The sequence below is a fragment of the Melospiza georgiana genome, chromosome 22, assembly GCF_028018845.1.
Source record: "Melospiza georgiana isolate bMelGeo1 chromosome 22, bMelGeo1.pri, whole genome shotgun sequence".
Taxonomy (NCBI): Eukaryota; Metazoa; Chordata; class Aves; order Passeriformes; family Passerellidae; genus Melospiza; species Melospiza georgiana.
Genome location: NC_080451.1, coordinates 5,745,820 through 5,771,516, shown reverse-complemented (window position 1 = coordinate 5,771,516; position 25,697 = coordinate 5,745,820). Strand labels below are relative to the sequence as shown.

Sequence of the window (25,697 nt, the reverse complement as noted above, 5' to 3'; positions counted from 1 at the left end):
GTGTTTGATCTGTTCTCCAAGGAAATGCATCTGATTCTCCAGGCCTCCTGCAGCATCACAAGGTGGATGTTCTGAGCAGGAGCTTGAGCTGCAGCTGAGACACCTCAAAGAAAAGCCAATTGACAAGATTTTCCACAGAGGGACAAGTGAGCCAGCTCTTGAGGTCTTCCAGCAAGAGCCACCACCAAAAAAGCTTTAAATTCCTGTTCAGTTGTCTTTCCAGCAAGGCTCACAGGCATGGCACTGCTCTTGTACAGCACAGAGTCCAGCCAGGCTGCTTATGGTGGGGGGTGAGTGCACGTGAGGCAGCCAAAAATGAGCTTTTGTGGCTGCAGAACCATTCCAGCAGGAGGTCTGGCAGCAAGTTCCTGCCTGCCCAGGTGAGGGGAGCAGCCCCTGCATGCAGCTCCTTGATTTTCATCCAAAACACTGTTTGGTTCAGAGTTAAAAAAATTCCCACTGCCAAATCTCTTACCTGTGGGGATTTGTGGTGTCCCTGTGTGCAGTGTTGGTCTTCAGCTGCTCATTCTTAGTGGAGATGTCACTTCATGTCAAAATCAGTCATTACTATAATGCCAAAAGTGGTGCAGAAAAAGAATCACAACTTCCAGCCCCTGGCCCTCCAGTGATGACAGCACCCACCTCATTAGCACTTGGGATCTGTTTCAAATTTGGGTGTTTCTAGAAAAGCAGCAGCCTGTGGAGACTGCTCAGGCAATAACATTTTCCTGCTCCACATTCCTGTTGGCTCCTGTGGTGTTTCTATTCTACACTTGCTCCAGAATGAAACCAACTTTGGTGTATTTAAGAGTATTTTTTTTCACTTGCTAAATCTGATGTAAAAAGTGAGTAGTTTGGGGAAATGTTTGAAAAGATAAGGAAGTGTGAGAGGGGCAGTAGGGAGATCAGCTGGGAGATGTGTAGAGTGACATTGAGAAAAGTATGGAGAACTAATTAATAGGAAGTTGATAAGGAATAAAAAAATCAAAAGTGATATCTTGAAAGCCATGAAGAAGCAGAGAATATGCATTTTGGGGTTGAAAGCAGAAAATGAGTGATTTTTGCATAGAATTAAAGGAGCTACAGGGTGACAGTAAGACTGCAGCTGGAAAAAAGTAAAGATGAATTGGAAGAGAATTGTGAGTTCTGGTGATCATTAGAGATGTCTTCAGTGAAGTGAATCAGCAACAAAGTGGAAAAAGAAAAGGACTAAAAGTCTTTATTTCTACAAGACATGTAAAATGGGGAAAAAATCCCTTAAAAAGTAAAGTTGAAGAACTAAAAAAGCAGCTCAGGCATAAGGACAAGAATTATGTGTGTGTGTGCAGGAAGGGCAACACCACCATGTGCCAGCTCCTTGTGTAATGCTTGTTTTACTGAGGGCAGAAAGCCTCTGGAAGCTTGTGCGGGGCTCAACAAGAGAGAGACCCACATGAATGAAATGTTTGGTTCAGTGATGGGATTGCTGTGCTTGGCATCACTCCCTGTGCAGATTCACAGGGTCAAGCTGAAGAGAGCAGCGACCATCCCCTCATGGCTGGGCACAGAACCAAAACAGCCCCCTTGGATACAAAATGAGATCTGAAGGTGAAGATCTTCTCAGGGAATACTGGATTATGTGTATATGTGATATTAGATTGGTTTTTCAAAGCACAAGAAGTGAAGAAGCAGCAGCAGAACATGGAGTTTTAGGGATGAAGGAGAAAAGTGGCAGAGAAAAGCTTCCCAGTCTGGTGGTGACTAGACATGGGCTGGGCTGGAAAAAAGGCTGAAATTCCCCCTGAGCCAGGTGGGCTGCAGGTCAGAAGGGTTATGATAAAAGGCTTTCTAATATAAATGTAAAAGCTGAGGTAAAAGTGGAAAAAAATCGACAAAAACTTGGGGTCACAACACCAGAGGCAAGGCCTGAATGTGTTCAGAGCTGAAGTTTGGAGCTGCAGGTCGATGTTGGAACAGCATTTGGCAACAGAAGCACAGCAGGATGGAGAATGTATCCACAGAAGATGATTTCAGCAGGTGCACAGTTTAACAGATGTTATAAAAAAAGGTAATAATGTGGCAGATAGCTGTTAAGCCTCACAGAAGGGTGCTTGTTAAATTCAAAAATTCACTTTAAATATAAAATGTGGCAAAGTGGGGGAAAATGTGAGTTGGTGTTGGTGTAGGGTAGGAAAGTCAACAAAATAACCCCTGGAATGGAGTTTCCATGGGCAGATTTAAAACCTAACTCAAAGCTGTATCTAAACCAGAAACAGGATCTGTGTTTGTAGGACAAGAACAACACTGTGGCATTGCTCTGGACACGGTGGAAACAGTAAAACCCTGGACTGGAAATTGTGCAGTGACTCCTTGGGAACAAAAGCCACAAAAGATCACCCACAAAAGTGTGTGAATGATCTGCAAGCAGCACAGCCAAAGCCCAAAGCTGTGGGGAGGCTGAGGAGAGCTCGAAGGGACAGCAAGGTGGAAACAAATGGAATTAATTTCAGGGGAAAAAACAGTTGGAATCTTACTAGTCCATGGCACCTATGGGCAAGAAAGGTATTGAGAAGGATTAATGCTTGTTAACAGTGCTTAGTACTTACTGAAAGTGTTTAATACTTATTAGAAATATTTCTGACAGTGATAGTGCTTGACACCATCACAGATAACTCTGGCAGCAGCTCCCTGCTGCAGTCTGATTCCTGGCCATGGATTTTCCTGTTCCTTCCTCCTGTGCTGGCTCTGAGCTTCCCACAGCTTCATTCCTGTGGAAACAGGGACACAAATGACACAAACCTGCCCAAGAAGTGGGGCAGAGGAGACAGAGCAGTGGGTGGTGATCCAAGGAATCTGCTGTGAAGGGTCTGCTCTGCCCCTCTGGCATGGATTTTGAGGTAAAAACCAGAGAAGGAGACAACAACAGCTTTTCTCCTCTGCTTGTAGCTCTGTGGCTCAGCCAACACAGGTGCTGGGGCAAAGGGAGAGCTGCTGCTCTGATTCCATCTTTTCCTTCTTGGTGTCTTAAAACTCAGTAGTAAAGGAGCCCATTCCCCCTCCTTCCCCTCTGCTCTACCTTCCCCTCCTGCCAGAGAGGCACCACAGGGGGAAAAAGCCAAAGAACACATTTTTCTGCAGTTGCACAGGGTTTGTTTCACACTCTCAGGCAAGACAGGAATGTTCAGCAAAGTGGAGCCATCTGTCTGCAGCACTGCCAGGGATCCTCTGGAGTGGAGGAGGCTGAACGGGGCCAGGCTTTGCTCACAAGCCTTTAGGAGGTGATATTCTCAGGGGTAGTAAACTTAGAGTAGTCACCTACAGGGGAAAGAGTTGGGAGAAGCTTGGGCAAGAAACAGGCATTACTGCACAAATGCAACACCTCTGCAGTGCTTTGAATGGTGTAAATGTTTCTAAATGTGCTCACAGAGGGGTTTCCCATCACAGCAGGGATAAAAGTGCCCAAATAAATGGGTAAGTGCCCATATGGTCTTCAAATTGTAAAAACACAGATGTGGAGAGAGGCTGGCAGGAGATGGATAAAGATTATGTGCAGAAAACAAAAAGGAGAAAATTGCTTGGACAGGAGACAGCATATGAAAATCCTGTCGTGTACCAGGAGTCACCATCCCTGGAGCTGTTCAAAATGTGTGGATGTGGCACCTGAGAACGTGGTTTAGTGGTGGCCTTGGCAGTGCCATGGGAAAGGTTGGACTCAATGATCTTAACGTTTTTTTCTGATTTTAATGATTCTGTGCTTCTAAGCATGCTTATGGCAGAAAATAAGAATAGGTAGGGAACTGAGGAATTCTACCTTAAGGTTAGGTAAAGCAGTGGGTTTTGAAGGAAGAGGGGGGGAAAAAGAACATCCATGGGTCTAGCTAAATAAAGTATACTTGGATCAAAAGTGTAGCAAGAGGTATAAAAGAGAAGCTTGGGTTTTACCTCTCAGTGTATCTGCACAGCTGAGATTACTGTGGCAGTTCAAGATACAAGTGTGGGTCACGCCTCAGCCCTGGCTTGCATTGATAATCCTCACCCTGAGCAGCAGAGGCACAGGTAAAAACTGCCTGAAACAGCAAAGCATCGTCAGGAAAAGGATCCTTCCCACATGGCAGAACTTGTGAGCATGTTGGGACAGAAAATTCCCAGCTTGCAGCTAGACCTCAGCGCTGGGACTGGTGTAATTGCGGCAGGCAATAATTACACAGTTAATGAGGGATGAGGCAAAGGGAAGGCGGCACCGGGGATACCGCAGAGGGTGAGAAGAGCACGCAGCAAGAGGCTGGAGGTGAGATTCAGGCTGGAGTGCTCCGGAACGGGAATTCACAGGTACACACAGAATAGCTGGGGTTGGAAGGGGCCTCTGGAGAAGATCCGCTTCAAACCCCTGCCTAGGCAGGTTCACCTGGAGCAGGTGACACAGGAACACGTTCCACACGGTTCTGGTAGGGCTGAGGGCCCGGCGGGGCTGAGGGGGGCCCGGCGGGGCTGAGGGGGGCCCGGCGGGGCTGAGGGGGGCCCGGAGCCGCCTCTGTCCCCTCAGCGACCCCGCCCGGCGGGAATCGCCTCAGCCCCTCAGTGGCGGGAAGCGCGCGCAGCCCCGCACCGCGCACGCGCGCGCTCTCGCGCGACGTGGAGGCGGTGGGGCCGGAGGGGAGGGGGGAAGGGGGCGGAATTCGAAAAATGCCCGCGGCCTCCCATTGGCCGGCGGCGCCACCCGGCCACGCCCCCCCGCCCTGCGCCGCTGTCCCGCCTCCCCCGCCCGGCCCCGCCCCTCGGTTGCCCCCCCTCCGGTCCCGCCGCCGCCGCCGCCATTGGAGGCGCCGCCGCTTTGTGTCCGCCGGGCCCGGTGAGTCCCGGCCCCGCCCGCCCCCGGCCGCCGCGCCGGGCGGGACACGGGGCCGCGCCCGGGAGGCCGCGGGTGCTGCGCGCGAGGCGCGGGGGCGGCCTGGCGGCGCCGCTGAAAGGGCCCCGGAACTGCCCTCAGCGCGTCCCCCCCGCCCTCCCTGCCCTGACAGGCCCGGGGGAGCGGGGGTGTCGTGACGGGGAGTCGGGACACGCTGCGCGGGCACGGCTCGGTGTCGCGGTGGTCTCGGCCCGTGTGGCACAGGCCCGAGGAGGCGGCCCCGGGCCTCGGGTGTCCGCGGGCCCGGCGGGGCCTGGCGGGGCGCGGGCCCTCACAAAGGAGCCGCGGGGCTCAAGCACAGCTCTGCCGTCCCGCCGGCACAGGGCGAGCCCCGGGGAAGGTCAGCGGCGGAAGGGGCTGGCAGGGCCGCGACACAATAAATAATCGCTATTTATAAACTTAGGGAGCGCCTTGGCTCCCGCCGCGGCCTTCCCGCCTTCGGCCGCTCGGCTGTGCGGTTGTGCGGGGCTTTGCCTGCCCTCACTCGCTTCCTCAACCCCTACAAGAGCCACAGCTCGAGGGGAACCTGAGTCTGGCTCTGTTCCCTAAAAGAGACCCCTAACCAGAGTCCCGGTCCCGAATCGCCCCCGGCGCTGATAGCGATGCATACAGACCTACGTGCGAGGCTCCCAGCGCCCAGGTGCTCGCTGCCTGCCTAAGGAATGTGAATCACCCTCGCCCCGCGGTGCACAGGTTCTCTAGAGAGAAAGGTGCTAAATTCCACTCTGCAGCGGGGCTGTTCAGGCAGGCTCCGTTCCTGTATCGTGATCCTTCTTGGCACTCTAGGCTGTGGGGTGGTTTTGGGTGAAACAGCCTAGAACAGATTCTGGGGTGGCTCTTGCCAGGTCACGGTGCCCCATCACCTTACGTGCTCCACCTGAGGACGGCTCCAGGCTGGGAACTGATCCGGAACTGCCCAGCCTGTGCTGCAGACGAAAAGTTGTACAAGTGAGTTTGTGGGTGTGTTCGCTCGTTTATACAGTGTAGCAGGGACTGATCGCTTGGATAGTTTGTTTCTAGCTGTTGCATTTCTCAGATACTCGGGTGTTCCTCACTTCTTAAGAGTCCTACTGAATTATTTCTGGGTTAGCAAGTGTGTCACTTCCCTATTCTTAACTTACTGTTAAGTGTTGCACTCTGATTTCCCAGCACGTGACTTTTGTTTGCTTTGACCATAAATAGTATTTTTAGCATCTTCAAGAAAGAGTTGGCCGGCAGTCCTTGGCAGGGAGCTCCCATTGAGGCGGGAAAGGTTCGGAAGTGCTCGTGTTTGTAAACAGCGTCCCTGAGAGCAGAGGGACGAGTTCAGTCCAGGAGGGAGGTGCTTGATGGACTGGGCAGGAGAGCACAGAACTTCCTCAGGTGACACTTTAAAAAATTGTTGGATGGAGTGGGAGACCCTTGGAAATCAGGAATGAGTAGAGAAAAACAAAACAAAACAAAACAAAACAAAACAAAAAAAAAAAACACCCCCCCCAAACCCCCCCCCAAAAAAACAAACAAACAAACAAAAAAAAAAAAAAAAAAAAAAAAAAAAAAAAAAAAAAACCACACACCAAAAAACCCCACCCCATCATGACCAGAAATACCTTGAAAAAATGTGGCTTTTGGACTTTTCTCTTGTTTACCTATGTGAGCTTGCTAATTAATGATCTTCTCAATTCATCATGCACCTTGGTCCAGCAGAAGCTCCTTGAATTGTTTGGTTTTTTGTCTTCAGAATATATTTTCCTGTATTTTTTTTCCCTTTCAGCAGAAAGTGACATTTAAATCTCTTGGCAATGTTTTGTTACAAGTGACCTGGGGTCCTCAGAGGATTTAAACTTCTGTGAGAGGGAATAGAAATGTTACATTGATGGACTATAATGGGAAGTGTGGGTAGATTTCTTACAGACTGCAATGAAATAATGGCTTTTATCATGTATAGTTTTGTCTGTAGAATAATAAGTGATAGCTGAATAAGTAGTAGTTGGGAGGAGGGTTTATGCTGTTGTTTTAAATTTAATCTGTCTAGACAAGGAGGAGATGGCCTATAAAGGGTTCAAACCCTGGCATGTAACACTTGCAGCCTAAATTTTCATTCAGGTGTCAGCAATTTGTCAAAATTCATGAAGTGGATCCTGAATTAAGATATTTTATCCAAAGCTATGAAAACTTTCAGCAGGGGATTTTCATGTTGGAGTTGTTTTAACTTTGTGACCTGAGCTTGTTTTAAACTTGTGCAAGCTAATGGGGGTGAGTTTATCCCTCAGTGGCCATGTGGCACAGACAGAGTGGGGAGAATTTGGATCATTCCAGCCAAAAACTGTTCAAAACTTGTAACTGTTCCTCAGAGCTTGTCACCATCCTGATCCTGAGCATCAGTGTGGGGATGGATTATGTTCATACAGCCATGCAGGCAGAAATTCTGCTTCATATGGACCCCTTGGCTGAAGTTTCTGTCAGTTTTAGGTGTGATGCTGGTGTAATTTAAGCTGCTTGCTGACTGTGGCTGTTTGGGGGACATGAGGAAAAACCCCTGGGTGTAGGAATGGAAAATAATCCAGGCAAAGGAAACAATCTGTTCTTACTGTTTCAGTGCAGGTCAGAGATTGCTGGGGAGAGAATCACAAACCTGGAGTGGTTTTATGTTGAGCTGGTGTTCTTTCTTTGTGTGGAGAACAGGGGAGGTGAGCCGTGGTGGTCAATTCTGATTTAATAAGCACAGGTGGGGATTAATTAAGCTGGTTTGGGATTGGACCCTACAGAGACAAGTGCTGAGCTCAGCCCTGGGTGGGAGCATCAGTCTTACTCTATTAATGTATCAGGTTTTATTTTTGTTTTGTTTTGGGGTTTTTTAGGGTTTTTTTCTTCAGTGAAAGGAGCATCTGTGTGCACAGAAGTGCAAGATTTAATTTTTGCTGTCTCTGTAAAACTCAGGACAGGCAAGGTGTAAGTTGGGTTGCATTCGTGGCATTTGGAGCCAGAGGCTCAAATTCAATGCTGAACATGTATTTCAAATGGAAATACATCTTTGGGCTTAAACCCCCTCCTGTGGCTCTGTGAGTGAATTCCTGTGGTTGGATGCCAGAAGTGTGAGGGATTTTTGCTGTGCTCCCTGAACCCTGGGGTTGGGGTTTTGCAGGGAAGGAGGGGTGGAAATGGGCCCTGTAACCCAATTCCTCAATCCCACTGAGGAATTGCTGCCTGCCAGGGGGAGCTCTGGGATGAGTGCTGGACCCTGCTCCTGGTTAATTGAAACAAGCTGCTCCATGAGGGCTCAGGCACAGCCCTGGGAGCCTCCACAAATGCAGAGCTTGGAGCTGGATCAGGGGGACATTCCAGGGGGGCTGGGACACCTCCTGGGGAATGGTGGCCCTAAGGACCAGGACAAAACCTGCTGGGTGCAGCAGGAGTGATGGGAATGGCAGCTGGGAGGGAGTTTCCAAGTGGGTTGACAAATAAGGATCAGAAGTTGGAACTTTGTATTATTTAATAACACATTTTATCAATCTGCAGGACTTTAGGCTGGTGTAAATGACTCAGTAGAGCTCCAGGAGCTGGGAAAGCCAAAGGCAGAGGGCTGGAACCCCTCAGTGCTCAGGCAGCTGGGAGCTGCTGAGAGACACATTTGTATCTGAGAGGTGGCTGGGGGACATTCTGTGACCGTGGGGACACTGAGGCTGTGACACTGGGTGACATTCTGTGACCATGGGCACACTGAGGGTGACATTCTGTGACCATGGGCACACTGAGGGTGTGACACTGGGTGACATTCTGTGACCATGGACACATTGAGGGTGTGACACTGGGTGACATTCTGTGACCGTGGGCACACTGAGGGTGTGACATTGGGTGACATTCTGTGACCATGGGCACACTGAGGGTGTGACACTGGGTGACATTCTGTGACCATGGGCACACTGAGGGTGGGACACTGGGGGATATTCTGTGACCATGGGCACACTGAGGGTGTGACACTGGGTGACATTCTGTGACCATGGGCACACTGAGGGTGTGACAAAGTATCTGCTGCCACCTGGGCTGGGTGTTTAGGGAACAGCTTGGAGGATTTCAGGGGCACAAAGGCTTAAAAGGATTGTGCAGCTTGCAATTTAGAAGGTGATGCATTTTGGCATGTTTAGATTTGCAGAAGTATTAACATTTCCTGTGCTTTTTTTCTGCACTTTCCAAGTCATTAAAATACTCTTGTGTATTACAGAGTAGTAAATAATTGTCCTGGATTTTAAACCCAGTTTTACTTTGCTTTCTAAGGCTTTTGGATAACAAACAGCTGTTCTTGCTTGCATCACTTGTCAGGCTGTTGGATTTGTACCCCTTGACACCCTGCCTTCTAACTGAAACCTTTTTTTAGCCTTTTTTGACCTCATTTCTAGGCCAGTGCCGTGTGCTTTGTACCCAGTCACATCTAAGGACATCAGTCACCTGTAGGTGTCGTGTGACAGTAAGGGGACACCCCAGTGGCCCAGGATTGGACACACTTCCTCCTTTTTCCATTGCATATTTGCTTTCAGCCTGCTCACCCTGTCAGTTGGAGTTTCTGCCAGCCTGACACTTGGATTGCCACATTCAAAACCTATTTTATCCTGAAGTATTTTCTCTCAAAGGAGATTGAAGGCTGAGATAAGTTTAAAAATCTTACAGAAATTCAAGAACTCAGACAATTTATTTTTTTTTTAATTCTTGTATCTCTTACATTAGTAGAGGGACTCCACACTTCAGAAATATTATCAAATATGTGTCTCACCTGAAACCTCTCTTTATTTATTCATAATGGTGTGGTAGCTTAGAAGGAAATTGAAATTGCTATGGGTGGTTCAGAGTAATTCCTGAAAAACTCTCTGTACTTTTGGATTTTCCATTAGCAGCTACTCCCTGAGCTGGGAGAGTGGGCACATTCCTGCTCATGTGGAAATCCAGGAGTTTGGGAGGTTGTTGCTTATCAGCTCTTTGCTTTGGAATAACCAGTTCATGATAGTCTGGGAGCTTGTGAACCTGCAGTTTTCCTGTAGAAAAAGAGCTGTAACTCTGTGAGGAGTGACTTTCTGCACCTTGATGAAGGTTAATATCCTGGAGGTGTTTTCTCTGCTGATGTGATTCTATTTTTCTGACAGTTGATCAGATTTAAACATTCATTAAAATCACCCAACAACCACTTTGAAAACTGCATCCTCAGCTGGTGCCCTCTACCCCCTTTCAAGGCACAATATTTGTTTGGTGTTTGTGTAAATGCAAAACACATTTGTTCCTTTCATTTTTTAATTGAGTGATGGTTGTGATTGTAGCTGTGGTTCCCATTTAAATCTGTCTTTTGAGATGATGTGTCCAGGTTTGGGTGACTTGATTTCACCTTTATTTGGAGAGGGGAATGAGGTTTTCTATATTGTCATTGCAGAACTTTCTCTTTTTTTTGTTGTATCTTTTTGATGACCTGAATTCAGGCCTCTTTGTGGTTGATACTTCACACTCAGTGCAGAAAACCCCTTTTGATACCCCTGTGGAGATCTGGTTTATTTGGAGAGGGGAATGAGATTTTCTAGATTTTCTACACTGTCATTGCAGAAGTTTCTCTCTTTTTTTGCTGTATGTTTTTTGTTAACTGAATTCAGGCCTGTTTGTGGTTGATACTTCACACTCAGTACAGAAAACCACTTTTGATGCCCCTGTGGAGGTCTGGTTTGTTTGGAGAGGGGAATGAGGTTTTCTATATTGTCATTGCAAAGTTTCTCTTTTTTTTTTTTTTTTCTGTATGTTTGTGGTTGATACTTCACACTCAGTACAGAAAATCCCTTTTGATGCCCCTGTGGTCAGAAATGTGCTGAGCAGGCACAGTCCCTGCAAGGATGCTCTCACCAGCTGGAGTTTCTGAGCTTGCCCTGGACATCAGTGCTTGCATCAGGAGGGGATTGTCCTCCTTCCCCTTTGATTCCCTGGGAATGCAGAGACAACCAACAAACCTGAATTTCTGCTGGATCCCCATTTGTCTGCATGTATTGTGGCACAGAACTGAGGGATTGTGCTAAGTTGTACTCTTGAGAGCAAAAAGTCTCCAGTGCTTTACACAAAAGGATTTTCAGAACTTGGGGAGTTTTAACTCAAAGCTGGGAGTGCTGTTGTCATGCATGTGTCATGCAAGTTACACAGCTTAAAAATAATGAAATCCCAGGACTGTGTCAGCCACAGTGTGGCTTGTGTGTGGTTTTTGATCCCAGGGAATGCATCTTTTGTAACCCCCAACTGATTTCCCTGAGGGGGAATCTGAAGTTGGTTATTTTAAGATTCACTTCAAAATTCTGGCATTTCCTTAAAGGGCTTTGGTCTCTGCTTGCTAGAAGAAACACTGGATATTGAGCTGAAGCCTGGTGAAAATTTTCATTTCTTTTTCCTTTCACTCTCCCCACTTGAGGAAGAAAGATTCCTTAAAACAGGCCAATTTTTTTTAAGTGCTGTGCTGTATTCTGTGTATTCTAGTCACCAATTAGTGTATTTTCACATCCTGACATTTCACAAGAAAGCTTCATGCATCTCATTTTTTGTTTTGCTGGCATGTGCTGTGTTTTGATCTTTCTGTTTTGTCTCAGGAGAAAACACCCAGTGCCTTTGGGCTTTGCTTTCCCTGGTGCTGAGGCAGGACCAGATCCCTGTGGGTTTTCAGAGTGGCTGTTCAGTTCCTGTCAGAAATGCCTGATTAAGGATCCCCACTGCTGAGTAATGACAGAACTGTATTTTTGGGCAAGAAAATCTTGGTGTGGTGCAGAGCTGTGCAATGGGGAGAGCAGTGCTGCAAATCAGCTTGGAAATAGGGCTGGGGCTGATGCTGGGGCTGCTCAAGAGGAAAACACTCAGGCTGGAGAAAAACCTATTGAAAGGGAAAGTTTATGGTGAGTGCCATAGCAAAAGGAGACCCCCAGGAGGTGAAACCAGGGCATTTGGCTGTTTGTCTGTCTGTCTGTCAGGAGGGGAGGAGGGCAGGCTGAGCTGATCTTTGCATCCAACTGGGACAGGTCCAGTGTGGTTTGCTGGGGCTGAGGCTTTGCCTCTGAGGTTTTTAAAGGGGATGCTGAGAGGAAGTGAATGAGCCAATGAGTCCTGGATTTGTGATGGATTTAGTGGAGCCCCTCTCCATAGGAGAGGCCAGTGCAGGCAGATGGGCAGCAGGTAAGAAAGGCTGTAAAAGCAGAATAGTGGTAGGGGCTGCCACTTGATGAGGGTTAAACCAAGCTTAACCCATTTGTTATCCACAACAGTGCATGTGTTTGGAGCAGAGCTTTGGCAAGTTTATGTATTCTGGTAGAAGGCATGGAGACTGCTCTTCTGAATGTCTTTTTTTTTTTTTTTTTTTTTTTTTTTTTTTTTTTTTTTTTTTTTGTCAAAAGATTCCTTCATTTCTTTAAATTGCATGGGGTTTAGTTTGAGGGGGCATGGTTTGTGTTCCCAATGCTTGGATCTTCTGCCTGTAATGGTGTAATGCTTTAGCTCCAAGTGCCAGCTCCTGCTTTTACCCAAATCACTGAGTGACCAGATCCCTCACCCAGGGCACAGTGCAATGGCTGCATCTCATCAATGATTGCCCTTAATTTAATTTAAAGAGGTTTTTTATCTTTCAGCCATCTTCTAATGGAGCAGGTCTGGCTTGCACCTTCCCCATTTCTGCTCCACCCATAGCTCACCAGTTTGCATCCATGTTTTAGCACTTTTGTTGAATGCAAGTGTTGCTTGTCAGTTGTGTTAGTCATGAGCTGTAAGTCATTTATCCTTTTCTTTTGAATCTTTAATTTGATAGCTACGTGGACGTAGATGTTTTTGTTTTGTTAATTTTCACACCACATCTTTTCTGTACTTTAGGTTGACTCCTCACTGCACTGTGAAAACCATTAGGAAAAAGTCCTTGGGGTTAAAACCTGGGGCTCCACAGTTACCTGCACTTGGGTCTAGAAATTATTTTAAATGTCGACTGATCTGTCTGAAGCTGAACCCGTGCATCATAAGGCGCTTCCACTCTTAACGGGAGCTCAGCTGATCCACACGGACAAGTTAAGTGAGGTAGGGGCTGGCCCTTTCTCCAAGCGTGCCCTTGGATCAGTCCTTGGCTTCCAGTCCTGCTCAAGGTTACTCAGTGCTCTTTCTGCCCTGCTTCTAGGAAACTGGGAGTCTAACAAGCTCTGCTTCCCCTTCCCTGCTTTCCCTGAGATGATGTGCCTGTCAAAATCCTCAAATGCTCATCTCGTTTAATTTGGAATTGAAATGATTTCTTTTATAACCATAAAATGGGGAACTGTCCTCTCCTAGTATGCTTTGAAGAAGCTGATTTGAGGGCTACTGTCTTTTAACATCCTAAACAATCCAAACCAGAATATTTCTACCTCTGCTGCTTTGATTGACTTGAATCCCATTTCAAAACTTTCCAGTTCTTTCCAGCACCTGTGCTGATTTTTGTGTGCTTTTTGTAGAAAGTGGAAGACGACACGATGCCGATCCGCCGCTCGGTGAACGCTTCCTCCCGAGAAACTCCTCCCAAGAGCAAACCTGCTGAAGGGGAGGAGGTCAAAGCAGGTACAGCCATGCTTCTAGAAGGGTTCCTGGATACCCAAACACAGGTTGGATCTGAAACTCCTGGAAAACTCTACAGCCAGGATGAAAATATTAATAATGTTTGGCTCCCTGTCACAGGTTTTTCCAGGATTTGTGTTTTGCAGACATTGTTTTCAGTCTGAACCCACTTGTTTTGTCTTTTGTACCCTGTGTCACTCCAGACATGAAAATATGGCTAAATATTGTCCCTTTTAAGTTTGCACATCCTTTAGGGTAAAGAAATTATTAAATTTCAGTAGCATCAGAAAGATGGTTTGAGATCAAAAGGTGCAGTTAATGAATGGAAAAACAGAGTATTCAATTTTTTTCTCAATTTTTCTGAGCAAAAATTTTTTACCACAACATGTCATGCAATCTAGCCTGATATTAACATGACTGCTCTTAGCAGCTTGGCCTCAATGTCCCAGAATGTTTCATTTCACCACTACAGTCAGTTGGTTACACTGATTTTGTCCTCTTTGGTGTCACAAAAAAAAATAAACTACCTACAAAACTGACTCTTAATTCACTGTGTATTTTAAAGGCCTTTGTGGGAAAACTGCACAGGAATGTGTCAGAAATGCTTAAGCTTCTCAGAGCCGTGTTGGTGGGCAGTTATTTATCCAAAGAGTGTGGAATTTAAATTTATATGCATTTTATGTAGTAGGCAGCCCAGTCTAAGGCCTGTTCTCAGCTAAATGTACTTTTATGGATTTTTTATTTCCTTGTTAAGTTGATTTCTGACTGGCTTTGATCCTTCTGATATACAAGTGCTCCTGCCAATGCACGTGCCACCCAAAGCTTTGCCAAGTCTGGGAAAATGTGATAGAATTGTAATTATCCCTCAGGTGCTTTGTGTTTGGAAACAACTGGGTCATAAGCAAAGCTACTTCTTAGAATCCCAGGCTTGTCTGAAACAGCAACTTGTGGAGTTAATAGAACACTGCTGAAAGTGGTTAATTGTGAAAATGTTGCATGATTTTTTTTGTAGTTATTCTGGCATTTGAGGGCTGATTGCACCTTTGTTGAAGCTCTTTTCACTTTTTAAATTGCTTTTAAATAACACTTTTAAGTTAGTGAAAATAAAGTATTGGAGTGTGTTCTTAAGTGTAGATTTTGTTCCCTCTACCTCCCTAAAGAATAAGAGCTGGTTTTGGATGGTAACTTGATGCTTTTTCACATTTTCTAGATGCAGAAGTCACCTCTGAAGAATCTGCCTCTGCTGGAGAGGAGCAAGAGCCTGAAACTGTGCCTGCTGCATCCAGTGAAGCAGAACAGCCAAAGGAACCTGAGAATGAAGGGAAGGAGGAAACAAAGCCCTCAGAAGAAACCAAAAAGGAGTAAGGCTTACTTGGTGCTGAATTTGGGGATTTGGGTAGGATTCTGGAGGAAGTCAGGCTCTGTAGAGAGAAAAGATAGTGGGAGAGAAGAGGAAAATGAGTGTCTTAAGGTGCTTCTAAGGAAGAAGTTCCTGATCACGTGGAGCTGCTGTTCTCAAACATGTGAAGCTGAATACCAATACAAGGTCTCTTTTTTACTAATAGAAACGTCAAAGTAGTCCTTAAGTTATATTAAATAATATCAGATTTTCTGAACTTTTTTTGTTGTTGTTGTTGCTCTTGTCCTGCTTATTGGCTTGTTTTAGTGCCTCTTGTCTTACTATTGCTGTGCATTTTCCCTTAGGGAGAAGGATCAGGCCAAGGAGAAGGAGAAGAAGGTGAAGAAGACCATCCCTGCGTGGGCCACGCTCTCTGCCAGCCAGCTGGCTCGGGCACAGAAGCAGACTCAGATGGCAGCCACCTCCAGGCCCAAGATGGATGCCATCCTAACCGAGGCCATCAAGGTGGGCAGGACACAAATGGGGCTTTTATTCCATTTGTGTTCTAAACCACACAATTTCAGCTTGCTGAGGTGCAGGTGATAGTGCTGTGTGTAAGATGGGTGTGCTTGTCCTGGAAGCCTGACATGTGAGTCCATGAGGATGATGATTTCTTTGTTTAGAATTTGTTTTCCTCCCTAATTACATTATGAGGAACAGCTAGGATGGCATAACCTGGTTGATTGCTGTCATAATTTTGTTTGCTGTGCCTCCTGGCCACATTTAACTTAATTTACCTGGATTCATCCATCTATTTGATACATGTGCTTTCTTTTACCATTAAGTTACTCTAACTCAGTACAGATGGAGATACTGTAACCCTGCATTCCAAAGTCTTGATTTACTTGGTCTTGGTTTACTCAATCTCTCCTGACTGTAAGAGATCTCTGCTGTGTAGCTGTGCTGCTGCTCTCCCCTCAAGGCTTGGTCACTCCCTTCAGAGGAGGCCTGAACTTCACCAGCCTTAATTGCAAGATGGCCTTTCCATCTATCTTCAAAATATCTTAGGTTTTCCTTGTTTACTGATGTCAATCCTCCGTCTTCTTAAAAAAATAATTGGCAGGTTGTTTTAACTTAATGATTACTCAGTCTGGCATTAATAAAGTGTTAGAAAATCAGTTGTGCAGCATTGCCAAAAGGTGACTATTTTGTATTTTAAGCCAATCTTTGTGAGGGCTTCAGAGCAGGGGAGTAGTAGATATAGATATCCTTGCTGTGCTGCTTTTGTGTTGTTTGTGTTGCTCTTCAGCTACTCAGAAAAGTTAAGTGTTTTGTTAGTCATGTTTTATACTTGATTCACAGTGGGGAAAAGGCCAGCCCTGGCATCCTGTGGTGGCCCATGTGCATCAGTGCAATCTCTGTTCCTCCACCCCACCAGGATAATTCAGGTGTGGGAGGTTCCTCATGTTCTGTGTCTGTTCCAGGCCTGCTTTCAGAAGAGCGGTGCCTCGGTGGTGGCAATCCGGAAATACATCATCCACAAATACCCTTCCCTGGAGCTGGAGAGGAGGGGATACCTCCTCAAGCAAGCCCTGAAAAGAGAGCTGGAGAGGGGAATCATCAGGCAGGTAAGAGCTGCTTGTGGAGCAGCACAGGAGATGGCATTGCTGAAGAGGGACTGTTTCCAAGGGCCTGGAGTGCCAGGACAAGGGGGAATGCCTTCAGAGAACAGAGTTAGATGAGGTGTTGGAAAATGATCCTTCCCAGTGATCCTTCCCACAGGGTGCCCACAGCAGCTGTGGCTGCCCCTGGATCCCTGGCAGTGCCCAAGGCCAGGTTGGATGGGCTTGGAGCACCCTGGGATAGTGGAAGGTGTCCCTGCCCATGGCAGGGGTAGAACTGAGTGATCTTTAACATTCCCTTCAACCAAAACCATTCCATGATTCTGGGAACTGCATAGGAATTCCTTAACTCCATTAGAAGGTGTGTGGAATGAGCATGTTCTCCTCATGGAGGTTCCTGAAGCTCTGTCACTGCTCTGTTGGCCACTGGCAGGATTTCAGCCCTGCTGTGTCAGTTGCATGCCTGGCACCGTTGGGTTTTGTGCAATTCCTGCTGTTTCTGGGTGTTGTGTCACACAGCATTGCAGCAGCACATGAACCCAGCAGTGTCACTTCTGCAGCAGTGTGGGGTTTAACACTGAAATTTTACTGATAACTGTGTTATCTGTCAGGATATCCTGGCCAGTACAGCAATGTCCCAATGTCTGGCTGCAGTTTCTGATCTTACTGAAGTTTCAGTGGGTTCAAGTCAGGCCTCTGCGTTAAAAACCCACTGCAGGGTGACAGTGCATTCACAATCTGCATCATGAGAGTTCCTCTCAGGTTGTTAAAATTCTGAGTTACTCTGTTAAGGACTGAAATTGACTTTCTCTTGAACCAGGTGAAAGGAAAGGGAGCTTCTGGGAGCTTTGTGGTGGTGTCTAATGCAGGAAAAACTGTTCCAAAATCCAGAGACAGAAAGGTAAGATGGATCATTTTAAACAACACTCTGAAATGTACTGCTCTGAAACACATGTACCTTACCCCACGTTCTCAACCCAATGTTCTCCTCCTCCCTGTGCTTTTTCTCCCCAACTACAGCAATTAAAACACCCATCCCACTGTGGGATCAGAAAGTTACTGTGAGGAATTAAACCCAAGTTTAATGATCAAAATCCCAGTTTTAAAATGTTTACATGAACCCCCTAGGCTTTGGTTCAGAGACAGAAAACTGAATAACCACAGAACTCTTCTGTCTTTACCAGGCAGAGAGAGATGCCCCTCAGGTATTGGAAGAAAATTTTGTGCTCCTGCTGTGTGTGTTTATCTGTTGTGTGGATAAAGGAAGACTCCAGTCTTTAGGACTGAGGGAAATGTTTTCCCATCAGCTGTGAGGACAGAGGGAGGAAGAAGAAAATATCCTCAGGCTTCTGGAAGAAAGCTGCTGATGCTCAATGTTGTTGGGGAAGGGGATGGTTTATTGAGCTGCACAGTTAGTTGTGGTTCCAGCACTTCTGATCTCCACTCCATGCTGTGTTGAGTGTGTGAAACACATTCCTAACGCTGCAGTTACAAAATGTTTAGCTGGAATTGCCAATCCCTTGGGATTAGACAGGTGACATTAGACATGGAACACCTTGGTGGTCATCTCCTGCCTCCTGGGGAGACCAAAAGCCCTAAAACTGAACTTGGTGTAGGGCCCTGGAGGAAATGAATTGCAGTTCACTCACTGGCTCCACAAGAAGTGTGAGCAAGGCAGCCAATAGCTGCTGACACATCACCTCTCTGCAGCACATGGGTGTCTTTGTTCCCAGTTACTTTCTCAGCAAAACAAATGTTTTGGATGAATTTGGCTGGCAGGGAAGCAGCTCCCTCTCCCATTGCACTGTTTGCAGAGCTGCTGTTCAGCATCAAATCACTGAACTTCAGCACATTTTCTGGATAAAGAACAGTCTATTTTTCCCTCATCATCCCCTCTCATAGTAACAAAAGGGGGGAGGAAAGTTCAGAATGGAACACTGGCTTCAATCAAGATTTTATTGTGTTATTTCAAAAAAAAAAAAGGACTCCTGTTTAGCTGTTCATTTTGGGGAAGAGGAAGACTTGATTTGTGTAAACAGGTTCTGTCTTTGAGTTTTAAGTTTTGTGTCAGCATGTATCATCATCTTCACAAAAAGGGCTGTAAAGCATTGGCACAGGGGATCCAGGGAGTCACCATCCCTGGAAGTCTTCAAAAAAACTGTAGAGTGGCACTTGGGGATATGGTCTGGTGGTAAATATGTCAGTGCTGGGTTAATGTTTGGACTTGATGATCTTGGAAGGCTTTTCCAGACTGAATAATTCTGTGATTTTTCTTCTGTCTCACTGAAGTGTGGCAGAGGAAAACGTCTATAGCAAGAGGAAGAAAATAATTAAAAACACAGATGTTAGGTACTCAGCAATTTTTATTTGTAAAGCTTTTCTAAAACTCCTATGAAAATTCAGATTTTCTGTATATCTCTTAAGCTGCAAACTGTTTTAAGTTGTTAAAGAGCTGCCTTACAGCTCCTGGGTTTCCAGCTCAGCAGCAGTGTCAGGGGCACTTATGTGTATTGCTGGTTCAGACACCCAGCAATTCAGACACCCAGAGTTTTGGGCCCTGCTGATGCATGCAAGTCTGTGTGTTCCAGAAAAGCACTTCAGGCCTGAGCACAGAGCAGCAGGTGAAGCTGGAGGATGTCCTGCCACTGGCCTTCACCCGCCTGTGTGAGCCCAAGGAAGCTTCTTACAGCCTGATCAAGAAATACGTGTCTCAGTATTATCCCAAACTCAAAGTAGATATAAGGTAAGTGCTGCAGTTGCTTTAGCAAGCAGAGGACTGGGGAAACTGAGCCTTCCTCTGGTTCTATCTCACTTCACAATGATTCCATCTGGTATTTAAGTCAGCTGCTGCTGCTCTGGGTCTGTGGGAAAGCTTGAGGAAAAGCTGTGCCTTTTGTGTCCCTGACACCACCAGCAGCATTGCTCTGTCCACCTTAACCACACCCACATCCCTTTGCTGCCTGGATGTGAGGGGCTCTCCTGGGGTCTCATCCCCCTTGATCTGGATGCTTTAGCAGCATATGCAGCAATCTCTGAGCTGATCTGTATGAGTTGAGGCTTGACAAGCAAAACTAGGAAAACCCTGCATGTCACCTCTATCAGGGTTTTGTCAGCCCTTGTTTGCCTGTGAGCTGAGTGCCCATCACATCCAAATGTGCTGCTCAAGGTGAGTGGGTCCTTGCCAGGACACCGAGCCCGTGCCACCACTCAGCTCCCAGCGTGGTGCCACCTTCTGCCCGGGCAATGAGCCTCACTGACAGGTCTCCATTTAAAGTGTCTGCATGTAGGCAGACACTCTAAATGCTGCTCTGCTCACATGCTGCAAGCACTGTTTCTCTGTTTGTTTTTGGAGCTGTCAGTGTGTGTCAGTAAAGCTTTCTCCTCCTGTGTTTCAGACCCCAGCTGCTGAAGAACGCCCTGCAGAGAGCTGTAGAGAAGGGCCAGTTAGAGCAGATCACAGGGAAGGGAGCATCTGGGACATTCCAGGTCAGAGACTGGGTCCATCCTTGTTGAGCACAAGCCTCGGATGTCAGTCACTACGCCCTGTCCCCTGGTTTCCCTGGGCTGCCCTTTCTCCAGCAGTCTGGCATGCTCAGCCCTTGTCCAGTAGGACTCTTGTTCTCCTCTCAGTCTCCCTCTTCCCTTGCTGAGCGTGCTGCATGCACTGCTCAGCTCTGACTCACCAGCACAGTAGGGAACTGGTGGGGTAAGCTTTCCTTTCCATCCCTCACTGGAAGTGCAGCAGGTACCCCAGATGCCTGCAACATCTTTTACTCATGTGTGTGCCACGGAAGTCTCTTGAGTACATTTGGTCCGTGGGATGGAGGAAGAAGTGATTTATTTTTCTTTCTTTCTTTCTTTCCTCCCCTGAGCAATAGGCCCTTAGACTGCCACATCCTTGCAGTGTGTTTGGGGGCTGGGGTGAGGTGTTGCTGGTAAAGCCCCCCAGGCCAGCTGACTGGCTAGGCCTGTCCTGCCACCCCCAGCTGGGAGAGCAGCGTTCCCTGTGCAGTGTTTTAATATTAAACGTATCTGTGCTAATGCAGGAGCGCCGACCCACCTGGTGCAGAGGAGCTTGTCCTGACCTGGTTTGGGAGAATTTTGTCTTGATGCTTTTCTCTTCCTCCTTGGAAAATAGCTGAAGAAATCAGGGGAGAAGCCCCTGCTGGGTGGGACTCTGATGGAAGATGCCATCCTGTCTGCTATTGCGGCCATGAACGAACCGAAGACCTGCTCCACCACAGCGCTGAAGAAGTATATCCTGGAAAATTACCCAGGGACCAACTCCAACTTGCAGGGTAAAGTCCTGATCCCTGTATCACTTCTATTCTGCATGCTGAGAGAGTCCTGCAGCTGCAGATGTGCCTGTGCAGCACCTTTAATCTGCTCTGTTGAGCTTGCAGAGCTTTAAACTGCTCTGGGAGCTGCAGCTGCTCAGCCCTTTGTGCTGCAGAGATGTTCTGGGGCTTTAGCTCCCATCAGTTGCTTTCAAGCCAGTTCCTGAGACAGAATGCATGATTCTCTTGTCTATAGCCAGGAAGGGGGAATAGTATTTAAGTACTTTATTGTCCTTGAATCACCAAGTTGATTTCATATCTCTCTGCTTTGAAAGGAACAGCAGCTTGGCATCAATGCAGTTCCTAATTGCTTTTTATTGAGACAACTTGTGTAGTTTAACTTTTTTTAAAAATTCACAAGCACCCCTCTTACTGCTTTGTTTGAGGCCCTACTTTGCATCTGATTTTAGAAAGGTCAAGCAAATAAGGAGAAAAGCCAATTGTATTTTATTTGAAAGGGAGATTTGGCATGTCTTTGTTTCCAGGAGTGACACTAATGTCTGGTTTGATTTTTGCCTGAGCAGAGGCTTTCAAGCAGATGTTCTGGTGGCTTATTTGGGTTATTTGGGCTGAGCCCCCATGCAGTTGGTTGGTGCTGGAGGTGTGTAGGGACAGGCTGAGGTCCCAGTGGTCTCTGCTCAAACTTGAGATCAGTTTGTTCTTGTGGTGTCACCGAGCTGGTGCTGTTCCTCAGCAGCAGAGAGGAGATTTCTGATCCAGTCTTTACCTGGAGCTGGAGCACAGCATCAGCACAGCTGTTTGGTGCAGAGTTACTGACACACAGCACAGGTTCCAGGGCTGAAGAAGCTGCCCTCAGGCCTTCTGCCAATTAGCAATTGATGCTGAGTGAGATTTCTTAATCTCAGAGCAGGGAAAAGAGGTTCCAGGCTCCCTAAGCCCTTGCATGGTTTATTTTCAGGACTATTGGAAATGTCCCTGGTCCTTGGGGCCTGTGTTGAGCCAGCCTGCAGTGCTTGTCACTCCTGCAAGGCCAATAAGGAAATCTCAGCTTGCAATCTGTTGTTTTCTTTCTCCTTCCGTTACATAAAAGGAATTTTGATGATCTCTGCTTTGTTCTGAGAGAACCGGAGGAAGATCTGGTGAGATGTGAAAAGCAGGCGGGTGCACACTACAGAGCTCTGCTCTCCTCCCAGTTTATGGCTCACTGCAGACCTGGAACTTGACTGGAGTCAAATCCCTGTGTGCTGTTATTGACCTTTAACACCCAGAGTGAAACCAGCCTTGTGGTTATAAAAACTTTGGAACATGCTAGAGAGTGAACCTTGTTTTTTCCTGGAAGCTCAATATGTAAATGGCCCCTCTAATTCAAGCTGAAAATGGTTCTGAACTGACTAAACAACCCAAGTCCTTTGTCAGAGACAAAGATCCCCTGTATTTGCACAGTTTGAGTTTCAGTTCTTACACAGTACACAATGGAATGGCTGGAATAAAAGTCTGGAATGAAATACTGGAATAAGGAGTTCATTTGTTGTATTTCTAGACCAAATATTTTACCCTTTAAAGAGCAAAACAAAAAGCAAATCAGAGTATGGGTAAAGATGCAGCACATGCAACATTTAGAACATGAGGAGATCAAAACCAGGGTAAAAGGCTTGTTTTAAAGCACACTTTAGAGGGCATTCTGAGGGTTAAATTTGGACAGAGGTAGTTACACAGTGCTCTTGAATGACTTATGAAGGAGCATCTCATGATCAGGACATCAGAAACATGGAATGTTCTCAACTCCTTCCTTTGGAGAGTTTAAAGCCACTCTCACCAGGTGCTCAGGAACAATATCTTGTATCTTGCTCAAACTGACTGAGAGGATTTCCCATCCTGACTCCAGCTCTGATTTCAGAGGGCACAGTAGAGAGCAGTAAGATCAGACAAGAGGCTAAAGATAGTAACACAACCTTCCTGTGATTTCTTTTCACAGTGCATCTACTGAAGAGAACCCTGCAGAAATGTGAGAAGAATGGCTGGATGGAGCAAATTTCTGGGAAGGGCTTCAGTGGAACCTTTCAGCTTTGCTTCCCTTATTATCCAAGGTAAAGAGCTTGTCTGTAAAATGATGTTCAGGAGTTTTGCAGAGCTCAGGTATCAGAGTTCATGAGCCAACCTCCTATTTACAGGGAGTTTGTGGAGGGTTTACTCACTGGTGAACTGCCACATTGTCACCCGTGCTCTGGATAATGGCATCACTTGGGTGACCAGAAAGCTGGCTCCATTAGCAAGGGAAGCTTTTAGGGGCAGTAGAAATTCTGGGCTCCATGTTCCCAGGTAGTTCTGTTGTGCTGCTTTTGTTTCAGGCTGGGCTATTTAAGTGTTCTGTGCTAAAACCAATTCACCTGAGCAGGGAGTGGGGTGGGTTCTCCATGCCAGGATGCTCCTAAGGAGCAGGACCCAGCTGTTCCTTCCTTGAGGGAGGAGAGGAGGGAGGATGACCTAGATTAGCTACTCTGAGTCTAAACCTGCCTTTCTTCCCCTGCTGTGAGCTGATTCTGTGCTGGGCCAGGTGGAGCCCTGGGGTGAGGCCTTGGTGTCCCAGGAAGAGCCAAATGGCAGCACAGTCATTGAAGTGCTGCTCCCCAGCTCCTTTTATTGCACATGTGAGCCCCCACAGCTTCAGCCATGCTTTGCTGCTGGAGTCTGATCCTGCCAAAGGGGATCCTTCCCTGGGTTTGCAGGGAAGGAGCAATGAGGGAGAGGAAAATGGGGAAATGGAGAAGAGACAGCTTAGGGCTGGTACATTCCCAGGCTGTCATGTTTCTGCCATTGCAGAGACTAAATAACCTTGGTTTGGGACAGCAGCAATCACAGATTTCCTGGGGGTGTTTCTAGACTGGGCTAAAGCTGTAACCTTAGAGGAGAGCCAGGCTCACCCAGGGCTTGCCCACCCTGGAGTTGTACCTTAGAAGCAAATCAGGCTCTGACCAGATGACTCTTGTAGCCCAGATGTGCTCTATCCAGAGAAGCAGCAGGATGAGGATTCTGAGGAATCTGATGAGGAAGAAGAGGAGGAATCTGAGGAGGAAGAAGAATCTGAAGAGGAAGAGTCTGAGGAGGAAGAGCCACCACCAAAGAAGAGGTATGGCAGCATGAGAGATGGGTGGGCTCCTTTGGATGAAATAAGTGTCTGTCACAGCTGCAGAGTGCTCAGGTGTCTCTTGCTGTGGTCACCTCTCCACAGTGCTGTTGCTCACAGGTGTTGGCAGAAGTTTCTATTTATTCCTTATTCCAGAGATACTGACCTCCCCCATTCCATAATTTGAAGCCTTCCTCCAGATGAGAGAGAGCCTGTGTTTATTCTTTGTGTTGCCTTTAGTGTCCTGCTTTAGAAAGTGTGATGTTTCACATGGAACTTCTTGTATTTATGTTGCCTTAAAAGAATTCTTCCCTACAGTAATTATTTGCAGCTCTGTAGCCAGATATGGGACCTGCCTCACTCAGAATTTGGACTTAATATGAATGTTTGTTAAGTAATAAAATCCCATTTAGAGAGGAGAGATAGTGCTTAAGGCTCTTAATTGTTCTGACAGCTGACTGATTCACTGTCATTATTTATGTGTTTATTTGCCTAACAAAGGGGTTGGAAGCTGGCAGCTCTGTGGGGATGGGAAGTGCTCAGTGTAGAGCTACCAGAGGAGCTCTTGCTCTTTGGGATTTAGCTCGTGGAATGTGCTGGCAAAGGACAAGGGATGCCAAGATGTGCTTCATTTATGCAAATTGCTGACAGCAGCTCTGCTCTGGGTACCATTTGTGCCTCCACTGAGCTCCTGTGCTGTCTCTTCCTGACAGGATGCAGAAGAGACCACCCCCCAAATCCCGGAGCAGGGCCCCTCCGATGAAGCGAAGAGAATCCAAACCCAAGCCAAGGAAAACCCCCACCGCCCGCCGGGGCAAAGCAAAGCCCCCTCCCAAGGTGAAAACCCCTGCTAAGAAAGCCAAACCAGCAGCCCCAGCCATCAAGAAAGCCTCCAGTGGCAGCTCTTCCAAGAAACCAGCAGCCAGTGGGAGGAAGGAAGTGAAACCCTCTGCCAAGGGCAAATCCACCATGAGGAAATCTCTCCGGGCAAAAAAGTAAAATGTTTCCAATGTCAGGGAATCCCATGGTCAAATCCACAATCTTGTTTTATAAGTCAACGTGCATTTGTATTTTAGTTCTGATGCTTAAACACTTCTTTAATTTTTTTTTAATTTTTTTTTCTTGAATGGGAATGATGGGGAAAAGCTGAAAACTAAATCAAACCGACCCGAGCATTCGTTAGATCTCAATGCTGTGCCTCGTGCCTGCCCCTTCCCTGGAACGAGTCATCTTTACTTTCTGCAATAATTTTAGGACTTTTCTAGGACGTCTCTAATCTGTACATTTATATTATTCCACATGGGTTTCGGGGGGGGAGGGTTGGCTTTTAAAACAATTCTTCAGAGAAGATCTTTATACCTTTAGACAGCAGGAACAGGATGATCAGGGGAATGTGATTCTTTACTGAGAAGGTGCTGTGGCAGAGGAGTCCTCCCTAGATCCCTGCATGCCGAGGTCCTTGGTGCTCCCATGAGGGAGCTGTGTACAGACAGCACTTGCACTGAGCCCCGAGGTGCTGCTCTCCTCAGCCACAGGCCCAGGGCTGGCTGCTCAGTTGGATCCTTGGCGTCTCCTGAGGGTCTGGTGCCAGAGGGGCTCCAAAAAGGGCAGCTCTGGGTTAGGTGGGTGATTTGAATTAGTGTTTCCCCACCACATCTGTTACCTTAAAACCAAAATATATCAAAGTCTTCTTGAATCCAACTTTCAAATGTTTTTAAGAGATGAAAAGCCTAAGTTTGTCACCTCTTGTTTACCCTTTTTTAAAGAGAAGTTGGAGAGCTATACAATTGCTAATGTAGAGATGTTGATAAGTGAAGAACATGCGGTTTGCTAAAATAAAATGAAACTAGATTCCAGGCCTGCCTTCTGTGTCCAGTCT

General features: G+C 46.8%; 1 protein-coding gene across 2 annotated transcripts; it reads left to right on the top strand.

Moving 5' to 3' along the window:
* The first annotated feature begins 4,752 nt into the window (after positions 1-4,752).
* HP1BP3 (heterochromatin protein 1 binding protein 3) lies at positions 4,753-25,674 on the top strand. 2 transcript variants are annotated; one of them, XM_058039280.1, is made up of 13 exons: positions 4,753-4,828; positions 12,731-12,928; positions 13,336-13,438; positions 14,646-14,796; positions 15,140-15,299; positions 16,259-16,402; positions 17,217-17,297; positions 18,985-19,139; positions 19,792-19,882; positions 20,535-20,694; positions 22,670-22,781; positions 23,684-23,821; positions 24,532-25,674. In XM_058039280.1, the coding sequence occupies exons 2-13, from the start codon at positions 12,833-12,835 to the stop codon at positions 24,815-24,817; spliced, it is 1,677 nt and encodes a 558-aa protein (XP_057895263.1). In that variant the 5' UTR covers positions 4,753-4,828; positions 12,731-12,832; the 3' UTR covers positions 24,818-25,674. The 2 variants fall into 2 exon arrangements, with proteins under 2 accessions (XP_057895263.1, XP_057895264.1); XM_058039281.1 differs by lacking the exon at positions 12,731-12,928 and having other exon boundaries at positions 4,754-4,828.
* Positions 25,675-25,697: the final 23 nt, after the last annotated feature.